This window comes from Phaethon lepturus, unplaced genomic scaffold (assembly GCF_000687285.1).
Source record: "Phaethon lepturus isolate BGI_N335 unplaced genomic scaffold, ASM68728v1 scaffold23664, whole genome shotgun sequence".
NCBI classification, from domain to species: Eukaryota; Metazoa; Chordata; class Aves; order Phaethontiformes; family Phaethontidae; genus Phaethon; species Phaethon lepturus.
Genome location: NW_010534401.1, coordinates 1 through 25,920, shown reverse-complemented (window position 1 = coordinate 25,920; position 25,920 = coordinate 1). Strand labels below are relative to the sequence as shown.

The 25,920-nt window shown below is 47.4% G+C and overlaps 1 protein-coding gene across 1 annotated transcript; it reads left to right on the top strand.

Moving 5' to 3' along the window:
* PRDM11 (PR domain containing 11) lies at nucleotides 1–25,867 on the top strand. The gene is made up of 7 exons (XM_010285524.1): nucleotides 1–116; nucleotides 692–795; nucleotides 1,705–1,967; nucleotides 2,921–2,988; nucleotides 18,956–19,143; nucleotides 22,217–22,867; nucleotides 23,703–25,867. Exons 1-7 carry the CDS (start codon nucleotides 1–3, stop codon nucleotides 25,865–25,867), a joined length of 3,555 nt encoding a protein of 1,184 aa, XP_010283826.1.
* The last annotated feature ends 53 nt before the right edge of the window (nucleotides 25,868–25,920 follow it).

Here is a 25,920-nt window from a genome sequence, read left to right as displayed (position 1 = left end):
ATGAGTGAAAACTTGAAGGACTGTTTGATCCAGACTCAAGCTTCCTTAGGGGAGATGGTGACGATAAAAACAGAGGCCTGCTCTCCACGCCGGGACCAGGAGTATGGACAGCCTTGGTACGTGGCTGAGCTTTGGTCTGATGTACTCTCCCTCCTTCCCTCCATCTCCCTCCACAGCTTAAAGTTGGTTTTGAGGGATACACTTGAACCTCTCAAAGTTATTAAAACCCTCCCTTGCGAGGTCTGCCTTGAGGTGTATGACAGGGATGGTCACCGACTCGTGTGCTAGGCGCATCTGCTACGTGTGCTAGTTCACATCAGGCCTTGCGGTGCTGGCATGCGTTGAGGGTGCTGCCTTGCCTTTGAGCGGCATGTTTCCTGGGCTGTAGCAGAATGGTGCTGCCTCTTTGCTGGTGCGAATCCTCTCTGCCACTGTCCTGCCCGGTGTGGGACGTGCCAGGTGTGTGCTATGCATGGAGGTGCTCTAACTGAAGTCACTACCTGCTGTAGCCTTTAGCCTTAGGCCATCTCAGGTATCTGTTTTTGGCAGGTTGGATGGCAAATTGAATCATTTCTCTCCTGGAGGTGTGAGAACTAAGAGAGTTGTTCAGACCTCGTTGCCTCTTACCCTCTCTGTGTGCAGTCCCAGCGTCTTGATAGGTTAACGTCATGTTTCTGTTGTTCCCTGCCAGCTCTGGAAGGCCTGACCCGCAGTCCATGGAGGTGGAGCCCAAGAAACTGAAAGGGAAACGGGATTTGATCATGACCAAGAGCTTTCAGCAAGTGGATTTCTGGTGTAAGTGTCTTGTGAGTGAGGGAAAAGCAGTGCTTCCACTTGTATAGACTCCGGTCTTTCCTAGTTGGCGCCTTGACAGTTTGGGGGAAGGAGCAGGGAAGAAAAAAGCCAGGGACGAATTTGCATGCGCTCCTGAAAAGACCAGCACAGTTGATAGGGAAGCTGTTGCACAAAAGCAGCTTGTCCGTCATGGGGCTATGCAGCGGTAGGGAGGTATGTGGAAAGAGTGCTGGAAACATGGAAATGCACTTGGGAAAACCCCAAGAGTCTGCAAAAGCCAAAGGCTTGAATTCAGAAACTGTGCAGGGAACATTATGTGGACAACAACTCTTTCCTTTCCCCCATGTTCTGGGAAAGAAAACTGGTGCCAGTTACGTTGGCACACCTACAAAATATCAAATAGGCCTGAGTCCCTGTCTGGTCACAGACCAAGTACCTGGGGATGCTGTCTCTCTCGCAAGCACAGAATAAAGGCTGTATGATGAGGGTGTTTGTTTTCAGGGATGTTTGTTCTAGTTCCCTTCTGGTGTGTGGGGAATCAAACCTTTTGGCTTGAGGACATTGCTGCTAACAAGGGATCTGTAAGGAGCCCCCAGCCTCTGTCTCTGCAGACAGTGACGGGGCCTTTCCCTGTGTGTATAGCTGTCGGTGGCAAATCTGTGTAGGGCACCAGGGCTCACGCAAGCACAGAAGTTGGTTGAGCAGGTGTGGGTTGGGGCAGAACCCTTGTTGAGAGCAGCCAGTGAAGTGTCTTTATGCATGGAAGTCAGGCTTTGGTGTAGGGGCTTGGCCAGGCTCAGGGGAGGACGGGGAGCTGGGGCGTGCTATCCTGAATGCTGTGTGTCCTACGATGGCCTGTGTGGCCATCACATCTGCCCAGCTTAACCCCTGCTCCCCTCATACCCACAGTCTGTGAGTCCTGCCAGGAGTACTTCGTGGATGAGTGCCCAAACCACGGCCCCCCGGTGTTTGTGTCTGACACCCCAGTGCCTGTTGGCATCCCTGACCGGGCAGCGCTCACCATCCCACCTGGAATGGAAGTGGTGAAAGAGCCCAATGGGGAGAACGACGTGCGCTGTATGAACGAGGTGATCCCCAAAGGTCACATCTTCGGGCCGTATGAGGGGCAGATCTCTAGCCAGGACAAGTCCGCAGGATTCTTCTCGTGGCTGGTGAGTGACGTGTCTCCCCAACAACACCCTAGCCATGCAGCTCAGAGCTGGGGGACTCACTGGCCTGTGGAACCAGACCTTAGACATCTTCCCCCTTCTCTGAAGATCTTCTGCTGACCACATAGACAATAGGCAAACATCGACCTGCCAGAATTATTAGCATCTTAAAGAGACCAGGTGCCATGGCACCCGAGTTCAGTTCACAGCTGTAGGAAGCAGAGCTTCCTTCGTCTTACCCCTTCTGCCATGTTCTTCCATCTCCACTCAACTTCTAGGACTCCTCCAGAACCTTTGTCTGCTCTGGTCATCATTTTGAGCGTAGAGGAGGGATTGTATTTGGAGATTGCAGAGCTCTCTCATAGGCCTGTAGCACTCCCTCCCAGCCCACTTCAACGGAAAAGGTGGCCCAGGAGGCCAGGAAAGAGGAGATTCAGTGTATCAGGAACTGATCTACATTTGGCCATGCACCAAAACCCGTATTTTTTTCCCCTAGTATTACAGGCCTTGGTTAGCCTATAAGATAGAGATGTCACTACTAATTATTATGAGAAATGACATATGGGACTTGAGTTACAAGTGGGAAGAAAATTGAGAGCTGCTCATATGAAATGCTGCTTATGCTTTCCTGTCTGTAAAATAAATATGTGTCTCAGCCCTGTCCTAAAAGGGAAGTTAGTCTTTCATGTCTCAGGACCATTAACAATTCTCTCAGCTACATTTATAGTTCTGTGTTATGGATATTTGTACCTAGGAAAATACCTCTTTGTCAGTTCAGAGTACCCTCCGCACACATATCTAGAGCAGCAGCCTGTAGTACTAGGAGAGCTGAGATTCATGACGTAGTTTCATATCCTGACTGGAGGCTGGAACTGAAGCAGCGATTTGAGAGTCATAGACCTTCTCCTGTCAAGACCACATAGTTGACACACTGCATCTGTTCTCTTGTTGCACAGATCGTTGATAAGAACCACCGCTATAAATCCATCGATGGGACAGATGAAACCAAAGCAAACTGGATGAGGTGAGTCCAGTTCTCTTCTGCCTTCCCTTTTGGGGCTCTGTCTTCCAGAGAGAGGCCATCAAACACTCCTTGTTGTTTTGTGTGACAGAAAAACTAAAATGCCACAACCCCTTCTTCTGCTCTTTCAGCATTTATTGTGATTAGAATCCTTTGGAGTCAGATTCAGTGAAAGGGACTAAAACAAGGATGTGTGTACGGAGGATGGCTATTTTCTGGAAGGAGGACAAATGATAAAGATGATGCTGTTTATCCGCTCTTACAAATGCTGTCAGGTCTCACTCCATTGTTCTTACTTTTTTTTTTACTTTATGTTCATATATCTGCAAAATGCTTTGCATTATCCCCAAGGTAACATTTAATTCTCTTTGGGGTTTTTTGTCCTTTTCCATTTGACAGACGTTGAAAGAGGTTCTTTTTTTTTTTTTTTCTTTCTGGGCTTCACTTGAAACAGTTGTCTGTGGTGGCTGTCATTGGTAGTGTCAACTTTACTGTGTTAGGAGAAGTATGGAGTGAGTTGCTGCAGCTCCAAATACAGAAATCATGCATGTGCTTGCGCTCCCTCTGCCGGCCCCAGGACTCAACAGAGTAGAACCCAAATACCAGTCAGTACTGAACCAGGAGTGGGGTTGGCTCTGGTTTGTTAACTACAGCAGTAAGGGAACATGTTTCACTGTGATGCAGTACTTCAAGTATTGGCATATTATCTGCAAAATGTGGGTCACTCTTGCAGCCTCTGGAGGCAGAGGCAAGGCACTGAAGTGCCTTGTGCGTACGGTGAGTCACAAGAATGGGGCATTGCTGCATAGTGTGGCCCATCCGACATTAGGACCAATCCTGGTTTCAGGAGTGAATTTTGGAAGCAGTTGTTGTCAAGAAGGCATTTCATACAAGAGTAAAGCAGTGTGGGAATTGACTGGTTTGTTGGCCTGGATGCCTAGGATTTTCAGTTCTCACTCACTAAGGGAAAAGTGGAGTACGGGTAGATGCAAGACTGACCTAGCTGGTCAAAGCTGGTTGCACCACTTTTGCTCCATTTGAGTCTTCACATGGATAGCAGCTGTTCTGACACTTACGTTCATAAAGTTCAGCAAAAGGATGCAATTTTTCTGTAAGAACTCTAGCTGTTACACTTGTTCACTACTGGATGAGAGAAAACGCTAGACCTGGGCAGAGGCTGGAGTTCTTACTCCAAAAAGCAGCAGTGGTACAGTGGACAGATAGGTAGGGGGACATATATCTCAAAGTAAAGAATGCAGAGTTCAAAAATCAGAGTGAGATTTTTTTCTGCTTAGGTCTGGATCTTTATATGATGTGGGTGATAGTGAAGCTGGGGGGAAAAACAGTCTTGGCAAGCAAAAATCCTATGATGAACTCTTCTTCGTCTTGATGTCTGCATTTAAATGGGTGCTACTCATGGTCGCAGCACCAAAGAACAGAATGTTCTTGTCTAAGCTTTTATTTACCTCAAGACAAGTGTGGTCTGGGCCATTCTGTACAGCCTTGAAAGGCAAGGAGGTTATGCTTTTGTGGAAAGGGGTTGTTTGCAACTTTTCTGAGGAAGGGTGTATCAAAGGACCTGTGCAGGCTATACCAGTCCTACTGATCTTTCTGGTTTTACTCTTGAAAATTGCTTCTTATAGCAGTATTATACAGAGTCTGACTGACAGTTCAAGTGGAGATAGTAGTCCTCAGAAAGCCTTGATTTTGTTTGTTAGCACCTTTCAAACAGAGGTGCACTCAATATCCTGTGCTAGGACGTTACCTGTCACAGAGATTATCCACAGAAGCCATACCTCCAGGACGCTGTAGACAGCGCTCTTTTTGTTTTTCAGATGGTGTTCTTTGCCATCACTCACAGATGGAGTGCTTTGCAAAGCAGATCTACTCACCCTCTGGGTAGGTGGGTATGGCGTGGGGAGGGCAGCTTGACTCCTCTCTCCTCCTTGTAGATCTGGCTATTGTTTTTGTTGTTTGACTACCACATCTGACTCCATTTTCATGTTCCCACTGAGGACAATGTGTACACTGCAGGACTTGCTGGTTTAATTTCAGGTGACTGTTTACCCAGAGCAGTGGATGACAGGGAGGAAGGAATACGAAGCGTAGCAGGTGGCATGGCAGTGGTAACATCCTCTTGCCCTTTCCCTTGTCAGTCTGTCAGTCGAGACAAATTCCTGATGCTGGGAGTATGATCTCCTAAGCTGGCCACTGGTGCAAGAATAATGCACCCTTCATCTCCGTCCAGAGTAAAGCGATGTTGTTTCCAATACTTTATGAAACTCCATGGCTTTGACCTGCTGGGATGTGTGCAAACCTCTTCCTCTCTTTTTATTTTTCTGGGGACTCAGGGTGGCTGATTGCCATGGATCGCAGCAAACCTCAGGCAAAATTGGTGCTTTCTCGGACACAAACCATGAACTCCTGCTGATGGGAGTTCTTGGGGCTTCTGAAGGATTGCACAGAACCAGCCGTTGTTCCTGGTTACCTCTGAGGAATTTCTGTTACTCAGTTATTGGGGACCTTTTAAAAAAAATGGATCTGACCAGAAAATGAAAGTAATTCAAATAGTCCAGGAAACATTCCTCTATGTGTCTGTCACTTGGCCCAGACTGAGATGCAGGATAGGAAGTACCAGCAAACTGATGGCGCCTAACCGAATTGTTGAAGTGCCTCGTGTATGGGGTTTCCAGGCTACTTTTGGCATTTATAGTCTGTATCCCTTCTTATATGTGAGTACTTGAGTTCTCAGGCTTTTGGCACTGTTCAAATTCATCCTTTACCTCAGCCCTTGTGAAAAGGCTGATGCAAGACTTCCTCACTTCTTTCTCCTTTGCCTTCCTCTCTGCCCCCTTTCCCCTCCAAACATAGTAACAAAGGGGTCATGGGGAGCAAGACTGTGCGTTATACTCCTTATGTCTGCGACTTGATCTTCATACAATCATAGAGCTTGGAAGGGAGCTCTGGTCAGGTGCTGTAACGGCCTGCTCAAAACAGGACCAACTTAGATCAGTAGATCTTTTAAGTACTGAGCTGCTGTTTTGACTTTACAGGACCTTTTAAAAACAAAAATTTAAAAGTCAGGGTTACTGTGTCTGCCCATGTGTTCAGGGGGAGTAAAAGCCACTAGCCTATGCATAAGTCATTTTGTAACTGGCCTCTGTTACCTTGCTGGAAGTGGAGCAAATGTTCTTACGCATTACAGACCGAAATTTATGCAAAGCAAAGGGATTCTGTAAAAAAATTTTCCCCAGGGCTCTGAAGTGGTTATATGCTTGCTTCTTAGAGGCCAAGAAAAGTGGAGTTGGTTGATATCTTTGTGGGGTGATAACATTAAGTACCCACTGTTCACATAGTTTACAACGTCTCATGTGTTTTTAAAGAAATAGCTGTACTGTCTTGCACTTTCAGCTTGACCTGGGCAGAGGTGTAAATTTGCAGTCTCACAGCTGGGGCTCCTCTGGAGCTTGCTAGAACCCACACAGCATCTCCAGAGAGGTACTTCCAAATGCCAGTGACTGCTCTTAGGGACATCCTGCATGCTAGAGGAAATGCATGAGGGGGGAAAAGATCTCTGACAGTAACACAGTCTGCATTTTTATAAGGAGGAGGTTAATGTGCCTGCTGGGAACATAACATTAATTGAATTTGTGATTAAAACTGGCCAGAACTCATTACTCTTCCTGTGGTGATTTTGCTGTTGGAATACTTAAATTACCGTAAATAGTTTTGACCCAAGTCATGCTGGAGAAAATGAGGGAGAAACCCTGAAATATAAATATGCCGGTCTACCACAGGCTGTCCTAAATACACTTGATGGAATACCCTGTCTGGGAAGAGCAAAAAGGGTCTCTAGATTCCCCACTGGTGCAGCTTTGCTAACTGGCAGCAGCCATGGGTAGGGTACCAGTAGGGTACCAGAGTACCCCAGTAGGGTAGAGGGGGTGCAGGTTTCCTGACCCCGCCAGTGTCTCTGAGCAGCTCCATAGAGACTTCTATTCTGCAAGTGCACCTCTACCCAGAGCACTTCGCAAAATACTGTCACTCCTTTTCAGCAGAGCAGCTTGTCAGCAGAGGTTTGGTTCCAACACATGGAGGCACTGGTGATACTGTGCAGTCGTGGGTACCTGCGGAGAATATACATGAAGCCCAGTTTCATTGAATGTTAAAAACTAAACAGTAAATGGTCCCTTGCTCAATATTCCACATAGCCTTTGTCCTCCTTCTAGTGTTAAGCTCGGAGAACTTCTTTTTCCTTTTAAGTTTGGGTTGCCTTTTTTTTCCTTGAGGTCAGTGTAGCAAGTGCTTTACTGGCTCTCCATCATTTCATTACCATCTTCCCTAAATGCTCCTTCTATTCCTCCATAAATGAAGCTCCACCAAGACACCATCTCAAGGATGCATTTCGGTTTGTTCCAGGGAAATGCATCTGTGCATTTAGCTCCCAACTCTTCTTGTACGTGGCCTGAATTTGAGCAGCATTTCCTGCTGGTTTTCCAGCTTTAACCAAGGTTAACAGCTTCTGACACTTACCCCAATGGAGGGCAGCGGTGTCAATGAGATTCATTATACAGCAGTGTAACAGCACTAAGGAGAAACAAGAATGACATCTGACAAGGGTCACTCTGCCTTACAGAAGAACTTACTTACAGAAGTAAGTTTTCCTTAGTCTGCAGCCCACAAGCACCTTTCACACGAGTGCATCCCAAACCACCTCTATTCTGCTGGGCCACGGCAGCACTTGAAAGGCACCTACCTCTGAGGAGGTGTTAGCAGGGCCATCACAAATGTGGGACAAGTGGAGAAACTGCTAAGGTCTTTGCTTATACCAACTTTCCAGAAAGTATTTTGGGGTGGCTAAAGTTTGCCACATCCAGCCAAGATTTTAAGATTAAAAGTAATTTTTTGAAAGAGCTATCCCAGCCAGAGTTTATTCCCCTGACGTTGCAAAGATGCTAACAATGGGTCCCAAATTAAATGAAACCAAAGATGCTATTACTAGTAGATATCTAGATAAGCAGAAAGATAATGCATGGGGAAGCCAAGAAGTTTTCCCTCCTACGGTGTCACTTCAGAGCTACAATTGTTAGGTGTCGTAACCACGAAGATGTCTTATTTCTAGTATGTTACATCTTAATATTATTTTTAAAGATTAGTTTTCTAGGTCTGTATTGACAGCTTTTTAGAGTAATTTATATTAACACTGAAGTCGTCTACCTCAGATGAGTGTTGCTTTCTCCACCATAACTCCATACTGATGTAGATTTCTACCTGAGAACTTCCTTTTAAAATATTAAGAACTGTATGACATGAATGTCAAAAAGGTTGACCCCTTTCAAAAAGGTCCCCAACATCCCTGCTTTTAATTGTTTGAAGACATGTAAAAGCAGTCTTTTCTAACATGTAGCATTAGAGTAACGATTTTGGCATTTTATTTTGCTCTGCTATAATTCGAATCAAGGTGTACACTAAGTTTTCCCAACAGTTCTGCTCCTCTGTGGCCTTCTGATCTCTTCAGTGCTGTTCTACATGCTTACACACAGGTGTCCATTCCCCAGGCTGCAGATTTTTCCTCTGTCTGTAAGCCCACCTTGTTCATGTGCAGAACTGCATGTTCACACAGTTTGTGTTCTCCTTCCCTATTGAATAGATCTGCCGCCTCCCCCCCTCCTCTCCCCACCCCCAGTAAAAAGCCATATTTAGGACTAATGTTTTGTTTATTTTTAAAGTTTCCTTTGACCGTGCCTGGAAAAATTAAACCCCTACCCGCTTTGGACAAAACTGCTTGTTCTCAGGATGACTGCCTCTTCTTCTCAATGGACTGAGGCTACGAGTTGTTCATTTGAAGCACCAGAAACTGGGCACAGGCTCCTGTCAGCAACAGTGACAGCAAAGCCTAGCCAGGGAAAGCAAGTGGGTGGCCTCATTCCTTTTGAGAACAATAAGAAACGGCAACCATTTCTGAGTAAAACAAGAGCTTGTTGTGAAGCACACGCTGGCTGTGCAGCACCCCTGCTGCTGAAGAAAGGACTTTTCTTTAGGAAAAGCAAATTGCATAAATTGCCCATGAGTCTACTTGAAATTTTTTTTCCCTGAAAAAAATCCAATTTGGTGTAGCCTCTGCATGACATCCTGCAAGCTTTAACAGAAAGGGTGGTTTAAAAGTTTCTGTTGCATGTTGTGCCAGGCAGGTTTCAGGCCTCTAGATTTCCTCAAGAACCCATTTTCGAGTAATGTCATCTTAGAAGCTAATTCATCAATTTGATAGCGAGTTTTCACGCTTTTTGCTGTGCACAAACTGTGGCAAGCGACATGTGTCGGTACTGGAATTCTCATATGTAAGTCAGGGCATCAGATGAAGCATGAATTTTCATTTTAACTATAAAGCTGAGAAGGCTCCTTCACACTAGTGTCACTTGGTGTTTCTTTTCTTGAGCTTGAAAATTGCCTCTTAAAAACAAAACAGCTGCCTTTTCCTGGTGTGATTGAGGAAAACTGAGAAGTTGTTGTGGGTGGGGGGACCTGGATCCCACCGAACTCCTCTGCCGCAGTGCCGCGCTGGCCAAAAGGTTGGATGCAGGGGGATGCTTTGCGCTGATTTCCTTTTACCCAATTGTGCTTTGTGGGATGTTCAACCCAAGGAACATGGCTGAACGAAAGAGGAAGCCCAAGTTTTCCAAGGAAGAACTGGACATTCTGGTCGCTGAGGTGACCCGAAATGAAGCCATGCTGTTTGGGAGGGAGACAGTGCGTCTATCCCATGCTGACAGGGACAAGATCTGGGAAGGCATAGCCAGGCAGATCACATCAGTCAGCCAGGTCCCCAGATCTGTAAAGGACATTAAACACAGATGGGACGACATGAAGAGAAGGACCAAGGACAAACTGGCCTTCATGCAGAGGTCCCTCTCCAGCCCTGGCAGCATGGGGCGGCCCTCGGCCATCGTCCTGACCGCCCATGAGAGAGCCATCGAGTCGACGCTGCATTCGTCACGCCAGATGCACGGCTTCCAGAGAGCGGATCTGGACGTGGTTGACAGCCCGTCAACAAGCTGTAAGTATCATTGCCTTAACACCTCTTTGTCTTATGCTTGATATCTCAGTTTGACACCAGAAGAGCGTTGTGTGTTTTGTGAGATGCTGGGTTGCCCGTCAAGCCAGTCCTACTGCTGTGTTTGGTTTCAAGACAGCCTGCTCTGGTGATCACGGGGTGTTGAGATGGATTCAGGGAAAGCTGTTTACAAGTTAAGATCATCTTCTTTATCTGTTTATCTAGTGCTTTTCCATACAGTCTTCTAAGGATAGACATTGTTCAGATTCCACTTTCTCAATGGGTCATAAGTCTGAACAAATCCTACAAGCGAGGGAACATCTGTAGTTGAAGTGCAACTACCTCCAGTCTGTGAAAAAGCGTTTGCAAAGGATTGGAGTTCTTCCATCTTGCATGCACCCCAATAAAACAGCAATGCTATCAAGCTGAAAATCATGTGCCAGTCATTAATGGATCACTGCATGGTAATCATCTTCCAAGAGGGCTCAGGCTGGGGGGGGGGGGGGGGGGGGGAGCTCAGTGTTCACTGGTGTTTATGCTCTGAGGCCAGGCCACTAATGGTTTCTCACTAGTGGTCTGAAGGCTCAGCACAAGTGCTGTGAAAAAGGTAGATAATAATGACTCCCTTCTTCACTGTTTTTTAAGAAACTACTGGCCCTGCTTTCTGAGTTAATCTTCTTATACCACAACTCTGAAGACACCTTCCAGTGCTGAACCACAAGGTGCTTTTTGCAGGTTCTTTCCCCAGTTGTGTGCATACGGTTTTCTTTGTGGAGGTGAAGCTTCGTTGTCTGTGAGCTTCTAGGGGTACAAAAGAGAGAAAGAGGGAGTAACTTCTTGGGAAGTGAGCCAACTGACATTTCATGAGTGGCACTAGGTCTTACCTCATATCTGAAGTAACACTGTTAGTGGGAAAGCAAGGACTAAAATCTTCAAGAACTGACAAAACGGGACTTGATCATTCTTTGCATCCATCTTGGAAGCCAGTCATGCTATTTCAGAGGTAAAATGAATACAGCTTGTGCAAGGAGATAGTGGAAAGTTGCAACAAGTGAAGTATCATCTCTTCTTACTCTTGATGTGCCTGTACCTGTGAACTGGCACATCACTAGATGTTTATCAGACTAATAAGAACTTTCCCATGGTGTTTTGCTTTGGTTTTGGTTTTGCATCAGGTATACTTGCCCGATTAATATAGGGTCCTGTTGCTCCTACACCTGACTGCTTGGTTATCTTAGTGATGCCAGGCCACATAGTGGCCTTGCAGTACAGACTTTGCAAGCAGCAAGTACTACATCTGTGCTTTTCTCAGTGCAGAGGATGTAAGAAATTACATGGGAGCAGGGTTTTGGCATGAGGAGCTGAACGTGTCAGAGTGTTCTGACACTAGATCAAAGACCAGGAACCTTTGTCCCTCTAAAATGTTGGAGGATTCCAGCTACTTACGGTTTTGGGGAAGGGGAGTCACTGCTACTGTCTGAAATGGATTCATATTCTAGTAATGAACAATGCTGTGTACAGGATACCATGGCAGCTTGGACTCCTCCTCGGTTGACTGTGTTTGCTCACTCTTCAGGCCTCTTATGGTTAGGCTTGTCACCCAGATGTTAACGTTGCAGCACATGCATGTTGACTTAAGCATCAGGAGCTACAGGCTTGTCTCAGCTGGCAGACTGGGGGGAGGGGAAAACCCTTTTTCCATGTACTTTGAGATGCCATGAAACAGAAGTCAGAGTTGTGAGGGATTTCACATTAATAATTCATGCTTCCTCTTCTGTTTAAGCTGACGAAGATGTGCCAAGCACTTCTCGGGAACACCCCTTCTCATCGCTGCAGAGGGCCGGTGCAGGAGTCAACCAGCTCTCCAGGCCCTCCTTCCTCTGCACTTCTTCCTCATCAGAGCACTCGGAAACTAGCAGCCAAAGGCAGGAACTGCACCGTCCATCCCCGCGCACCACCTCGTCCTGCAGACCCTCGCACCCCCGCGCAAGGAGCCCACCCCTCTCCAGCTTTGATCGCCAGCTTCTCCATTCCCACATGCAGCAAACAGACCTGTTCAGGCAGTTCTGCCAGGAGCTGGTGGTTATTCACAGAGACATGGCAGACAGCATGCATGTCATCGGTCAGAGGATGGCTGACCTCACCAGCCAGGTTGGCCAGATGTGCCAGACCCTATCAGAAATCCGTGATGGGGTCCAGGCTTTCCATAGGATACAGGATCCTAGTGTCATGCAGGGGTCTCATCTGCAAGCAGCTTGCTCAAAGCAGCCCCCTGAGCCCAGTGCACAGTCTAACCAAACTCCCCCAAAACAGACTCCTCCTGTGCGGACAACCAGGTCACGAAAGAGAAAACAGCATTTTTAATCTGCTTCATATAAAGTAAAGAAGGGTTCCCCTTCCTGAGCTGCTGCATGCGCACATGGCCTCTCCATGTGTATCGGTACTCTGTGGGGAAGGTCAACAGCCGCCCCAACCCATCCATCCTCCTGCTAGCTAACAGAGCAGTATGAATTATGGCAACTGAATAGTAGGGCTGGCCCTCTGCAATGGCAAGGAGGAATCTCAAATCTTATAGAGCTTGGGATCTAGGACATCTTTCTGTTCATAGAGATTAGGAGTTTTCACTGGCTTCCCCATGCATTGAATGCTCTATAAGCTAAGAGATGCAATAGGAATCATTATCCTGATCTCTTCTCGTGCCTGTGAAATGTTATTTACTGAGACAGTGTACTACAGAGCTCCCTTTGCAATCAACCCACAAATTTACCCTACTACTGCCTTCCCATCATCTTCCTGCAAATGAGTATATGCACTGTGCAGAGAGACATCCTTAATAGCTCTAAAGACTCTCGTTGCTCATTATTTTTATCTTGCGTTGAGCAATAATGGGCAATCTAGGTCTTACTGTGACTTACACACAGGTTTGGGGAGAGGGGTGTAAAAGCAGAGCTTGTGCAGGGAAGGGAAGAAGGCACGATGCTGAGGACAGGAGTGCAGGTCCAAGCACTGTGTGGTTTTAGGCTGCTGAGAAGGGCTGCTAGCATGTGCCTGGATCATCCTTCAGTACTACATGCAGTTAAAGAGTTTAATCTTCGTCTGCTCCAGTCTCGAACCCCTACCTACCCTTCACAATTCAGTTAAAATACAATTATTTAAAGAGAATTGTACCGTATTATTTTCTTGCATGTTATAATCTTCAGTTTTGAACCACCTCACTCTCTTCAAAACGCAAGAGACTGCACAGAAACAAGGAAAGGTATAGGGCCTGCTTCTGACCTCGGGAACAGTTTGGTTTTGTATCACTGTAATTCTGTCAACTTCAGTACAGTTACTTCGCATTTACTGAGTGTTCTTTAGGGTGGGATCTGTACTGTGTTCTCCTGTCGTGAAGCGTTTGCAATCTAAATTCACAGCTATATAGGTTAAAATCTTAGACATGTTGGTTTTATACTGCTTTCTTTCCCCATACAGATGCAAGAAAGAACTGGGTTATAACATTTGAATTGCTTTAGTGCTGCATGAGGTTCTCAGGTACAACCCCAATTCTGAAACCAGGCTTTAATAATGTCACCTCAGGTAGTGATAACATATGTGGCAGCTTTTTTACAATGTCTGTCTTCTCCTTGATTTGCACATCCGCACCTACCATTCTGCCTCATCTCTGGAAAAATCTGGACCATTATCATGATAATGCTTCAGCAGGGAAAAGGGCCAAGGTGTTACCCACACACAGTTAGCATGCCGCTGCTCTCCGGGCTGTCCTGTTGTATGTGGAGGTGGGTTTCAGGAAACTATCCAAATTAATAGAAATGTGCATGCTCATGCCATGTGTGGACTACAGAGTTGGCCAAAAAGTTGTATAAACTTAGCAGGAATTGAACATAGGCAACGCAGTATAGCAGAAGGATGGCTTGTTTTATGTGATCTTGAAGGATCTTCTTTAATCTGTCTGGCCTGTCCTTTGAAAGTATAGTGCACTAGCGTCTCTTCTGGAAAGCTCACTGTATGTCTGCTATGTCATTTCTTTTCCTTTCTTCTTTTTAATTATTCTGTAATTCCAATTCAAATAATTTATTTTTAGTGGTGTGGTAGAAGGCCCTCGCTCAAGGAAGTGGAGGTCTGGCAAGGAGAAAAACCTTTCTTCTGAGGAATGACCCACGCTTGTTTCTTGCAGAGGACATTCCTCATAGTGCTGTTGCCAGACCAGGGCAGTATTTGCTCACCTTCCGCTGAGGATGTCATTTTACTTTGGTGTAACATTTGTATTGTGCAAAAGTCCCAGTCTCTCTTAGTTGAAGGGAAAGATTGGGAAATTTGGTAGAAGTGAATCTAATTTATGAATCACAGAGAACTGAAAAAATTATGATATATTTTAAAGGCATTCTGAGTCAATACAGTGCTGCTGCTGCTATATATTAGGAGTATTTTATATTTTTATAATATTTAATCCCTAGTGATGTTTTCCCGTGGATATACTGGTAGGATTAGCTCCTCTGATGTTATCCAGGGGGATCCCTTCCAGGAACCCTCAGGTCTGCAAGAGGAGGAGACTCCCACAGGTGCTGGGCACTGGAGGGAGTTGGCGTCGTCGCTGCCATCAGTTTGCCCACACAGATGCGTTTAGAGAGAGAACCCTGTTGTCCTGGCGCAGGATGCGCAGCCTTCAATGTCAAACCCCCAAAGGCTGGGCTCTGGTCAGGATAAAGGACCTTGTACTATAAATTGCCTGATATCTCCCCCAGTTTCCTCTGTGGACTATTACAGATTGGCCCAGATCTGGGGACGTATCTCCTGCCCTGAGTAGACCCCCCCGGTGGAGTGGCTTTTCTGTACTGGCTCTCAAAGGATACTTCCTCCTGCACCCATCATGTTAACTGGCTGTTGAAGTAAGTGCCCGTGTCAAAGCAAACTGCTGTGCTCGACCCTGCTATCTCCATGTCTTGTACTTGCTGAAAAAATTCTCTCTTTAAAAGTATTTTTGTTAAGAATGCAATAAATATCTAACACTTTTAACACAGCTGCTGTTGAGTCATTTGTTTCTGTCATACAATTTTTGCCTGAACCGGTAACAAGCCTGTCACGGGTGCTGGGTCTCCTGGAGGGCACTCGGCAGTCGGAGAGCTGAGGCAGGGTTTGTGGGCATGGCACCCTGTGGTGTCGACCTGGGCTGGTGGCAGCTCTCTTGTGCGGGATCTCCTGCCCTGGCTCTGCGCCCAACAGTGATTTGGGAAAGGCCGGTGGCCTTTTCTCTGCAGTGCTCTGCCCTGGCAGAACGTCAGTGGAGCACCCCTGGGGCCAGCCAGAGGGTGAGCAGCGGAGGGGCATGGGGCAAATTGTGGGGAGGGAGGGCAGAAGCCTGAGCCTCCCTCCAGCTGTGGGGCTCTCCTTCCTCCTCACTGTCTCTTCTGGCTGCTCCATTCCCCTCCTGGGGAGGAAGGGTCCCAACTGCCAAAAAATGCTTCGGTGTTTTTCTGGGTGTGCTCGCTGGGCCATCCAAAAACTTGCAAATTTGGTGTCCAGAGCAGGCTGTGGCTTAGAAAAAAGGGAGACAAGGATGCTTTTTTGCTGCTAGCTAGAAAGGCTGTAGCAAAGGTGCCCCTGCAGAGCAAGGAGCTGTGCCTCCGGCAGCCATGGGTTTGATCCAAGCCCAAATAGCTGCAAATGGGTCCTAAATAGTCTCCATTGGTGCAATGACTGGGCCTGGGCAGAATCTGTGGTGTTCTTGAGCCTGGCTTGTCCCAGGGACTGAGCAGGACAGGAGATGACATATTTGCAGGTGGTGGGAATGCCTGTCTGCAGGAGTGGGAGCAGCTCTGGGTGACCAGGTCTACCCCAATGGTAGTCCCAACCCTGCTCTTCCTTTGGGGATCGCAGTCCCTTGGAAAACGCACTGTGCAAGTGGGGCCATGCCCGTCTGCAATGCAGTGCTTGTGTCTGCCTAGACAGGCATGTCCTGGGCATCTAAACCAAGGTAGCCTTCTTGCCTCCATTCACCTTGAGTGTTTGTCATCAGGACTGGCCGTTTTCCAGCCTTCGCAAGGAAGGGTTGCTCAGGACGTGAGCGCTTCAGCCTCAGAAAGATATGTCAGTGAAGGCAGACTGGTACAGCCTGTCCTCTCCTCAGCAGGCAGTTTGTGCCCCTGCCTCGCCGAGCGCACTGCCGTGTTGTGGCGTGACTTCCTCTGTCCTTGGGAAAGCGCCTGCCTCTAACCTATGGTGTGCAGCAGCATGAGGTGTATTAGACCCTTAGTCAGGTGGAATTTGGGGTTTATGCAGTCCTTTGTCTGTGGCATTTGTGCCCCTGGGGTCACTGGAGCAGCCGGGGCTGAGCAGTGCTGGTTTGAAAGCGATTCATTTATGTGAATGATCTCATCCCCATTTACGTTACCTCAGGGTAGCATCACAGATGTAAAGCCTCCTCTCTAGCAGCATAAACCAGTTAGTAGCTGCCAGCAGCTGTGAAGAAACATGTTTGTGGCTACAAAACACAACTCTCTGTTAAGACCTTTCTGCATACCTCCTGCGGAAAGAAATGGGCAGCGCCGGTCACTGCAGGGCGCTGGATGGGAGCGGGCGGCTGGGCGGCGTGCTGCAGCGCTGCAGCAGTACTGCAGCTCACGCCCTCCAGCCTGCGCGCTCCTCCCGTGCCGGGAGCAGCCGGAGCTGCAGGACGCTCTCAGGCAGAGACTTGGAGGGCTTTAGAGGCAGGAGGAGAGCAGCAAACAGAAAAAACATGCTCATGTTTAATAAAATACTTCATAATAAAAGTGAGCCCCCATGGGAATAGTTAACCAGGCTTTCCACGTAAAGTTGTGTTTTAGAGAATTTTCTAAATTGTCACTGTCAAACGCAGTTTGCTGGGAATGCACCGGACTGTCCTGCCACTGCCCTGTGAATTACTCAGTGCCACTGGCTGTGGGGATATGGGTCCTGTATGTTACATTAAGGAGCTGTGAGTGACTTCAGGGTGATAAATCTTTGCAGGCAACCAGGCTTCTTCGCAGGGGCAGCCTGATCTTGTCATTGCTCTGACTGATGTTTGGGCAGCGGGATGAAGAGCAGCCACAGCATCTCTCCTTAGCTGGTGCTAGGAAGCATCCTGGCATTTTGCTTGGACTGGGGAGAGTGTCCTCTAGGATCTCCTGTGCTGCCGGGCATCAGACTGACCACAGCACATTGCTGAGTCTCAAGGGTTGTGTATCTCATGGCTGTCTGAATGCCTGATGCACCTTTTGTGGAGAGATTGCTGACACCCAGAAGTGACAGCCTGGCTTACAGCTGCCTGCCGTTGCAGAACCTCCTTCCCACCACGCTGGTCCAGGCGTTCCGTTCCTTCTCAAATAGACAAAGTGGTGGTTTAAAGGTTCCTTTGTTTTGTGATCAAAAGTAAAATAAGGGTTAACAAAAGCCAATGTTCAGCTAGTTTTGGCAGTGGCAGAGCCTGCTGTTTGAATAATTACTGAAGCTTGCAGAACATCCTGGGTAGCACACATTAGGAAAAATACGGCTGATTGCAGGCACATGCACGGTTGCTTAACATTAAAACCAGAATTGCTGGAGCCTTGGGCAGTCTGAGACATTGCAGACTTGTTTTCTGTGTTTTGCGAGAAGCTTCACCAAGTTTGTCACCTTATGTGTGTGTGTTGGTGTGACCACATATGCAGGTAGGCTTGTGCCTTTATCTGTGCATGCACATGGCCAGAGAAGGGGAGAGCGTTCAAGGAAAAATTGACAGATTTCTTAAGCTGAGAAATACCTGTGAGCTATAAAGGAACGTTTGGGCAAGGACTAGTAGCAGCAGATGTCAGAGGAGCCATATGCTGCTCACCTTCATTAATGTTACTATGGCAGGGAGTGCTGAATAATAGAGGCAAATGGCAGAAGAAAAAGCTTTTAGCCGTGTTCAGATCTGCTCTTGGGTCTACATAACGTGACAGGGCCTCCTCCTGGTTCTGGGTGGGTGTTACAAGCTTATGTTGGTGGCAGCTGGAACCGGTATTACCAAGCTTTTTCCATGTCCTCTAGCAAGAACACAGGGAGTGTGAGAGCAAATAATATGATCCTAGCTATAGATCTCTTCTTACCAAGTTGCACAGAGGGCCAGTTGTTTGGAGCATAAATTAATAGTGTATTAATGTATTAATCTGTTGAGCTGAAATTTAGCTGTTTTAAATCAGGAAAACAAACTCCATTCCCAGAAAGCAATCTTTCTGTCAGCACTGCCAGGAGAACCCCACAACGTGGCACTAAGCTTTCCTAAGACCTGCAGGGCTGTTTGTATTTTTATGTCACACCCCGCTGAACGCCCAAGTGCAAAAGCTTCCAGTACTGTCATTGTTCTTGGTTTCCTTTTGGACAACCAGTGAAAGCCCCCATGCACATTAGGTGTCCCTGTTTCTGCCCTGAGTATCTCAATTCTGCTTGTCTGAGAGGACAGAAGCAAGGAAATCTGGTTTCTGCTAAAAAAGAAGATGGTAGTTTTGGGAATGAGACAGGCAGAAGGACCCTGACACATTCCTGATGCTCCTGAGAACAAGGGAAGAGGCCCTGGGATGTTAAAGTGGTGGTGGGGAATCCAGAAGCCCTTGTTTCCATCACTAGACAAAGAAATTTCTGCCTATGAGAGTCTGTCACCATTACTGGCAGAGATATTCCTTCAGATTGGATGTGCATTGCTGTCATCCCTTCCACAGCAGAAATGGACCCACTGGCTTAGTGTTCCCTGGGTGTCCATGCTCATTGTCCTGTATCTCTGGCAATTTGCACACCATTACTTATAACTCCATGCTTTCCAGCATGGCTGTGTTGATGGCTCTCTCTGAAGGTCATTCTGGCTTCATCGTGGTTGTCATTCTGGTACAAGGAGGGGCACAGGAGAAAACTTTGTACTTTACACCTGCTTTGTCACCTTGCCCTCAGGTACGTGATCATCTCCCGGGAGGAGAGGGAGCAGAACCTGATGGCCTTCCAGCACAGCGAGAGGATTTACTTCCGTGCCTGCCGTGACATCCGCCCTGGGGAGAAGCTGCGGGTCTGGTACAGTGAGGATTACATGAAGCGGTTGCATAGTATGTCCCAGGAGACCATCAACAGAAATCTCACAAGCGGTGAGTCCTCTCCTTTTCCACCTTCTCCCCTGATCCCCTTGGGCTGCCACACTTGTTGGACCCAGTGCGGTGGGTGAAATATGATGCTCAGGCTGTACAAGGAAAGCTGCATTTCTAGAAGCAGAGAACCTCTGGGTGAGAACTCTGCGTGGCATGAATGGATGGATGTACAAGAAGAACAATTTAACCACTGTCATGGAGATCACGAAAGAAAGATTTGTGCTGTGTTGTGTTGTGTCATGTGTCGTGTCATGTCGTGTCATGTCGCGTATGTGCTGCAAGGGCCTGATGCAAAGCCCAGGGATCACAAGATCCCCTGTCACAAGACTTTCAAGCTGGTGGTCCCACAGACAGGCATTAGGTTTCTCTTCTGAACATGCTGCTTTCTCTGGCTCCTGTGAGCAGACTGTGAGGGAGCTCCGGCTGGTTTTGTGTGCATATGAAAGAGAGATTTCCTCGGTGTGTTTGTATGTCCATTTTCTTCGCTTAATTTATCTCCTCTTTCTTCAGAAAGATAATTTGGGATCAACGTGACATCAGCTAGAGACTCCTTAGTCTCACAACCTTAGAGTGCGTGTACCATGTACAGGAGGCTTTGTCCTTGTCAGACTGATTCTTCCCTGGATAAAAATTGTTGTCTTATCTTAAGACTAGCCATGCTGGAACAAACCCAGTGGTCCTTTAGGTCACTGTAATGTCAGCCATACAGGAAGCTTCAGAGGAAGGCAAAAATTCTTACTGCATCTGTTCGTCTATACAATGCTGAGACCTGAAGTTAATTAAGGGCATTTCTTTCCAGGCCTAGCCACAGAATGGCAGGGCCTCAGAGGGGCAGCCACACTAAATATAACTTTCTAATTAAGATTCCCGTGTATATTATTACACAGCTGCTGTTGCTGCCTTGACTTGGTAAAAGGTGTCTCCTCTTTAATCATGGGGTGGACAAGATGTTTTGAAAAAGCTGGTTATCCTCCACCACCTTGGAGTTACTATGCATTTGCAGTGTTACGTCTTGACGGCTGTACTGGGGCAGTTCCCACTTCTGAATTAACATTGCTGTGAATGTGCTTTTTTACGACAATAAACATCACTGAGTGATTAGGTACAGGCTGCAGTGATTTTGCTGCATCCCATGCACACTTTAGTTGTCCAGATGGCTTAGTAGTTTCTGAAAGTACGACAAGAGAAAGGCTGTGCCCTTGAGGCAGCTGCTCTGGAGGGGCACCAAGGCTACAAACAATCGCCCTGCCATACAGACATGCCTTTAGTCATGGTTTGTTGTGTTGTCATGGTTTGTGTGAGCTGAAATGGTAACTCACAGCCTGTTCTGTGCTACCAGTGTGGTGAAGATCTGCCTCTGGGCTCCTCAGGACCTGCCATAGCCTGCCATACACTCAGGTAGAAACCCGTGTGGCTGCAGAGACCGTCCTAGAAACCCGCTGCCGTCTCGGTGTCCTGATCTTGCGGCAAGCTGAGCTCAGCCTGTGTTTGTGAAAGGAGCGCAGAGATATTGTTAAAATGGGGCATCGCTTGGGCCATTGCTAGACTTGTGAGACATCACAAGTCTCAGCTGGGAGAGCACTGCCCAGGGAGTGGCACCAAGATCTGTTGAGTCATTTTCTATTTAAAAGGTTTCAAATCCCCTGCAGGTGAGCCTGTCAAGTGAAGTGGCACGCTTTATTAACTCACAGAAAAATAACATGGTTCCCGGCTTTTGTTTCTGTCAGTAGTTTCTGACCTGCCTCATCAATGGAGTTGAGATCAATAATAAGAGAGAGCGACTTGTGATTTCTAGCTTTTCCACAGGGCTGAACCACTTGGTTAGGTGGGGGGAAAAATCACCGAAAAAGAAGAATCCATTCTCTAAACCCTTACCTTTGCCAGTAGTCATTATAGTCCCTAACAGGGGAAATACTAAGACAGAGTCTCAAAGCTTTACCTGTAGAAACTCTCGTCAGTGTGTTGAAAATGAGAGCTATTGTTACAAATTCACCCAAGAAGTGGCTGGGTTTGCCATCCAGCATCAAAACCCAGTGCAAAATCCCTGCCATTCAGGCCAGCCCTTTTTACGGTGCCTTGCTCTAACTGTTTCAAGTCTTGCATCTTTTCTGCATTCTTAGCATTGCTCTCCTTAGAGAGGGAATGGTAGCTTTTGCTCTGTAGTTCTTATGAAAGCATGAATACACTTAAAAAAAAACCAAAAAAACCAAAAATCAGCATAAAGCAGCGTCTTGTTTGGGAAGCCATCAATGCTTGAAGTTATTTACAAGATAGAAGAATGATGGAAATTGAGCCAAACCTATCGTCTTTTGAATTTCCAGGTAAGGAAATCTGGCTATTCCCTTTATTTTAAGCAATTAATAATTTGTATGAGGTTGCTTTTATTATTTTTTTTTTTTAGTCACTGAATGGCCACTCTCTTAGACTCCACTGGGACAAACTAGATGTCCCATCCTTAGAGGGCATTCACCCGTTGTAGCTCAGCTGACAATGAGTACCTTGGGGTTTAAGAGTGCAAGTTATTTTTACTTGGAGCAGCCTCCAAACCAAACAGGAGTAAAGGGGCTTGCAAACTTTGTGCCATGGCGTGCACAGACGCTGGCGTTGTCATGAAATGGTCCGAAACTCTCACTGCACTGCTGTACACTTGATACCTTTTACCAAGTCAAAACAGGCACAGGTCTTCCAGCCAGCCGAAATGGCGCTTGGGCTCTGGGTGTTAGGTTCCACTGCGATCAGTCATTCACCTCGTAGTCCTCTTCTAGCGCAGGTTGGTTATACCTTTAGGTTAAACAAGCTGCCTGTAGTTTCTCTTCTCTTTAAAGTGTGTGGGTCCTACTCCGCTGTGGCTACCCAGGACTGTCTCTGTTTTTGCAGACATGCCCATTAGCAGGGCTCCTCCTCTCACGAGCCTCGGTTTCTACTGAGTTGTGTCAGTTCCCTGGTTTGTAACACAACGTGCAGACCTGCAGGGATTCAGCCTGCCTTTTTGTTCTTTTTTCATTTGAGTTTTAGATTGAGGGATGTTGCTCGGTTCCCGGTGATAATCCCCACCCCTCATTTTCCTTTCCAGGAGAGAAAAAGTTGCAGAGGGAAAAGGCAGAAAAGAATGTGGAAAATCAAGAGGATGCAAGGGGGCCACTCCAGTTCGCCAACTTAAAGCAAGGGAAGAGCCCCTACAAGCGCAGCTGTGACGAGGGGGAATCCCACCCCCAAACAAAGAAGAAAAAGATTGACCTCATCTTCAAAGACGTTCTGGAGGCTTCCTTGGAGTCCGCCAAATTTGAAGAAAACCAGTTAGCAACAAGTACGCCACTTTCCATCAGAAAAGCATCTAAATACCAGGCTGAAGACATCTTCGAGAGGTGTGGCAGTGCCATGCAGCACAGCTCCCTGAACCTCAGCAGAAACCGGAGTGAAGGGGAGTGGAAGGTCCCCCACAGTTCCTCTTTCAGCTCAGCCAAAGAGGTGGGCATCCTTGAAGATGAGGAAGAGGAGCCCCTGTCACTCAAAGCAGACAGCCCGACTGAGCTGTCACTGGCCTCTGCACAAGGCAACTCCCACGATATCCCCACCACTTCCTTCTGCCCCAACTGCATCCGTCTGAAGAAGAAGATCCGGGAGCTGCAGGCTGAGTTAGACATGCTGAGATCTGGGAAGTTATCTGAGCCACCTGTGCTACCGCCCCAGGTACCCGAGCTCCAAGAGTTCTCAGACCCCACAGGTAAGCCTTGCCGAGTAACAGCCTTCTCCAAACCCTGCCTAAGGAGAGTAGTGAGATGCCTGTGTGCTGTGTACCCATCTAAAGTGTTTTGCTCCGAGTATTCAGGTGAACGCATGGTTCCATGGAAGGTTTGTTGTCAGGTTTTGTGACCGGGTGGGTCAGGAGCTGGCACAGCCGTGGGCACAGTGGAAAACACTGTCTGGGAAAGACTCTGTATGACAATTTGCTCTATTTGTTGCCGTTGTAATCGATAATGCACTGCCAATAAAAAAGACATTCCATTGCAGACAGTTTGTTTGCTGTATTTTTGATGCATTCTCTTTCAGCGGAAGCCCCTCCGCAGTGCCTCACATGCTACCAAGAAAGTCTGAATGACTCTGTGGTAACACTGAAATGTGTGCTCTTCGTGTATGAAACGATGTCCTGCTGTGTCCCTTGTTGGAAAGCCCTCTCTGTTTCCTCCACTGCCTTAACACAACCATGTGTCGGTTTCTGAAGATACATTTCATTTCCTCCAGGAATGTACTGTTGAGCAGCCAGGAGCCTTCACCAAAGGGATTGTGTGGGTCACACCATGTGTTGTGCAAGTGGCCAGATGTAGTGTCCTTTCTTGCTGTCCATTGTGGCATGTTGGAGACAAGGTTCATATGCAGAAACATGGATTTATTTTCCCTTCAAAGCCATGATTCAAATTTTACCCATAGAGCATTGTGGGCAGGAGAGGGCAGGTTGTGGCCAGCTCATCAGGCAGTGCTCTACTGTCACCAGTGGGATGCTTCTCTAGCTCAACAACTTTGTAAATACCATTTTTTTCCTTTTTTTTTTTTTCTTACAGCTTCAGAAAGCATCATCTCTGTTCCCACCATCATGGAGGACGATGACCAAGAGGTGGATTCTGCTGATGAATCGGTTTCCAATGACATGCTTGCTGCTACAGATGAGCCTTCCAAGATGTCTTCTGCGACGGGCCGGAGGATACGGCGGTTCAAGCAAGAGTGGCTTAAAAAGTTTTGGTTTCTGCGGTACTCCCCGACATTGAATGAAATGTGGTGCCACGTCTGTAGGCAGTACACAGTGCAATCCTCTCGGACTTCAGCCTTCATCATTGGCTCAAAGCAGTTCAAGATACACACAATAAAGCTTCACAGCCAGAGCAACCTCCACAAGAAGTGCCTGCAGCTTTACAAGCTCAGGATGCACCCAGAGAAGACAGAAGAGATGTGCCGAAATATGACCCTGCTCTTCAATACAGCCTACCACTTGGCCCTGGAGGGCAGGCCCTACTATGACTTTCGGCCTCTGGCAGAACTACTGAGAAAGTGTGAACTCAAGGTGGTGGATCAATACATGAACGAGGGAGACTGCCAAATCTTAATCCACCATATCGCCCGGGCTCTTCGAGAGGACCTGGTTGAACGCATCCGACAGTCTCCTTTTCTCAGCATCATTCTGGATGGGCAGAGCGATGACTTGCTTGCAGACACGGTTGCAGTTTATGTACAGTACACAAGCAGTGATGGGCCTCCAGCAACTGAATTCCTCTCTCTTCAGGAACTGGGCTTTTCAACAACAGACAGTTATCTCCAAGCACTAGACAGGGCTTTTTCCAGCCTGGGAATACGATTGCAGGATGAGAAGCCAACTATTGGCTTGGGAGTCGATGGTGCTAACATTACTGCCAGCCTGAGAGCCAACTTGTTCATGACAATCAGAAAGACTTTACCCTGGCTTCTCTGCCTGCCCTTTATGGTGCACAGGCCCCACTTGGAAATTTTGGATGCAATCAGCGGCAAGGAACTGCCATGCCTGGAGGAGCTAGAAAACAATTTGAAGCAACTGCTCAGTTTCTATCGTTACTCTCCTCGACTCATGTGCGAGTTGAGGGTCACTGCTGCCACTCTGTGTGAGGAGACCGAGTTCTTGGGGGACATTCGAGCAGTGAAGTGGATCATAGGGGAGCAGAATGTCCTCAATGCTCTAATCAAGGATTACCTTGAGGTTGTGGCCCATCTCAAAGACGTCAGCGGCCAGACCCAAAGGGCGGATGCTTCTGCCATTGCCTTGGCCCTCCTGCAGTTCCTGATGGACTACCAGTCGATTAAACTCATCTACTTCCTGTTGGACGTGATTGCTGTGCTTTCACGCCTTGCCTATGTCTTCCAAGGGGAGTACCTTCTTGTGTCACAGGTGGACGATAAAATAGAGGAGGCCATCCAGGAGATCAGCCGGCTAGCAGACTCACCCGGGGAGTACTTGCAGGAATTTGAGGAAAACTTCCGCGAAAGCTTTAATGGCATTGCTGTGAAAAACCTACGGGTGGCTGAAGCCAAATTCCAGTCGATCAGAGAAAAGATCTGCCAGAAGACCCAGGTGATCCTAGCCCAAAGGTTCGATTCCCGTAGCCGAACATTTGTGAAGGCCTGTCAGGTATTTGACCTTGCAGCTTGGCCCAGAAGCACTGATGAGCTCATGAGCTATGGGAAGGAGGATATGGTACAAATATTTGAACACCTGGAGACAGTCCCTTCATTTTCCAGAGAGGTTTGCAGAGAGGGGATGGACACCCGAGGGAGTCTGCTGATGGAGTGGCGAGAACTCAAGGTGGATTATTATACCAAAAATGGTTTTAAAGACTTGCTCAGTCACATTTGTAAATACAAACAGAGATTCCCCCTCCTAAATAAAATAGTTCAGATCCTCAAAGTCCTTCCCACCTCATCGGCCTGCTGTGAGAAGGGGCGCGCCGCCCTGCAGAGAGTGCGCAAAAACAACCGCTCTCGGCTCACGCTGGAGCAGCTGAGTGATCTTTTGACGATTGCCGTTAATGGGCCGCCCATTGCCAGCTTCGATTGCAAAAGGGCACTAGATAGTTGGTTCGAGGAGAAGTCGGGCAATAGTTACGCGCTGTCAGCCGAAATGCTGAGCAGGATGTCGTCTCTTGATCAGAAGCCGATGTTGCAGAGCATGGACCATGGCTCTGAGTTTTACCCCGATATTTAGGAAGGAACGCCTCAGATCAGAAAGCTGTTGAATAATTTTTTTAATCTATACTC

What these genes read in the sequence shown, in the direction of transcription:
- PRDM11 (XM_010285524.1), top strand. Translation starts at nt 1, where the DNA reads ATGAGTGAAAACTTGAAGGACTGTTTGATCCAGACTCAAGCTTCCTTA. An exon ending in CAGGAGTATGGACAGCCTTG is followed by an intron (nt 117 to 691) that starts GTACGTGGCTGA and finishes GTTCCCTGCCAG; the next exon opens with CTCTGGAAGGCCTGACCCGC. An exon ending in AGAGTTCTCAGACCCCACAG is followed by an intron (nt 22,868 to 23,702) that starts GTAAGCCTTGCC and finishes TTTTTCTTACAG; the next exon opens with CTTCAGAAAGCATCATCTCT.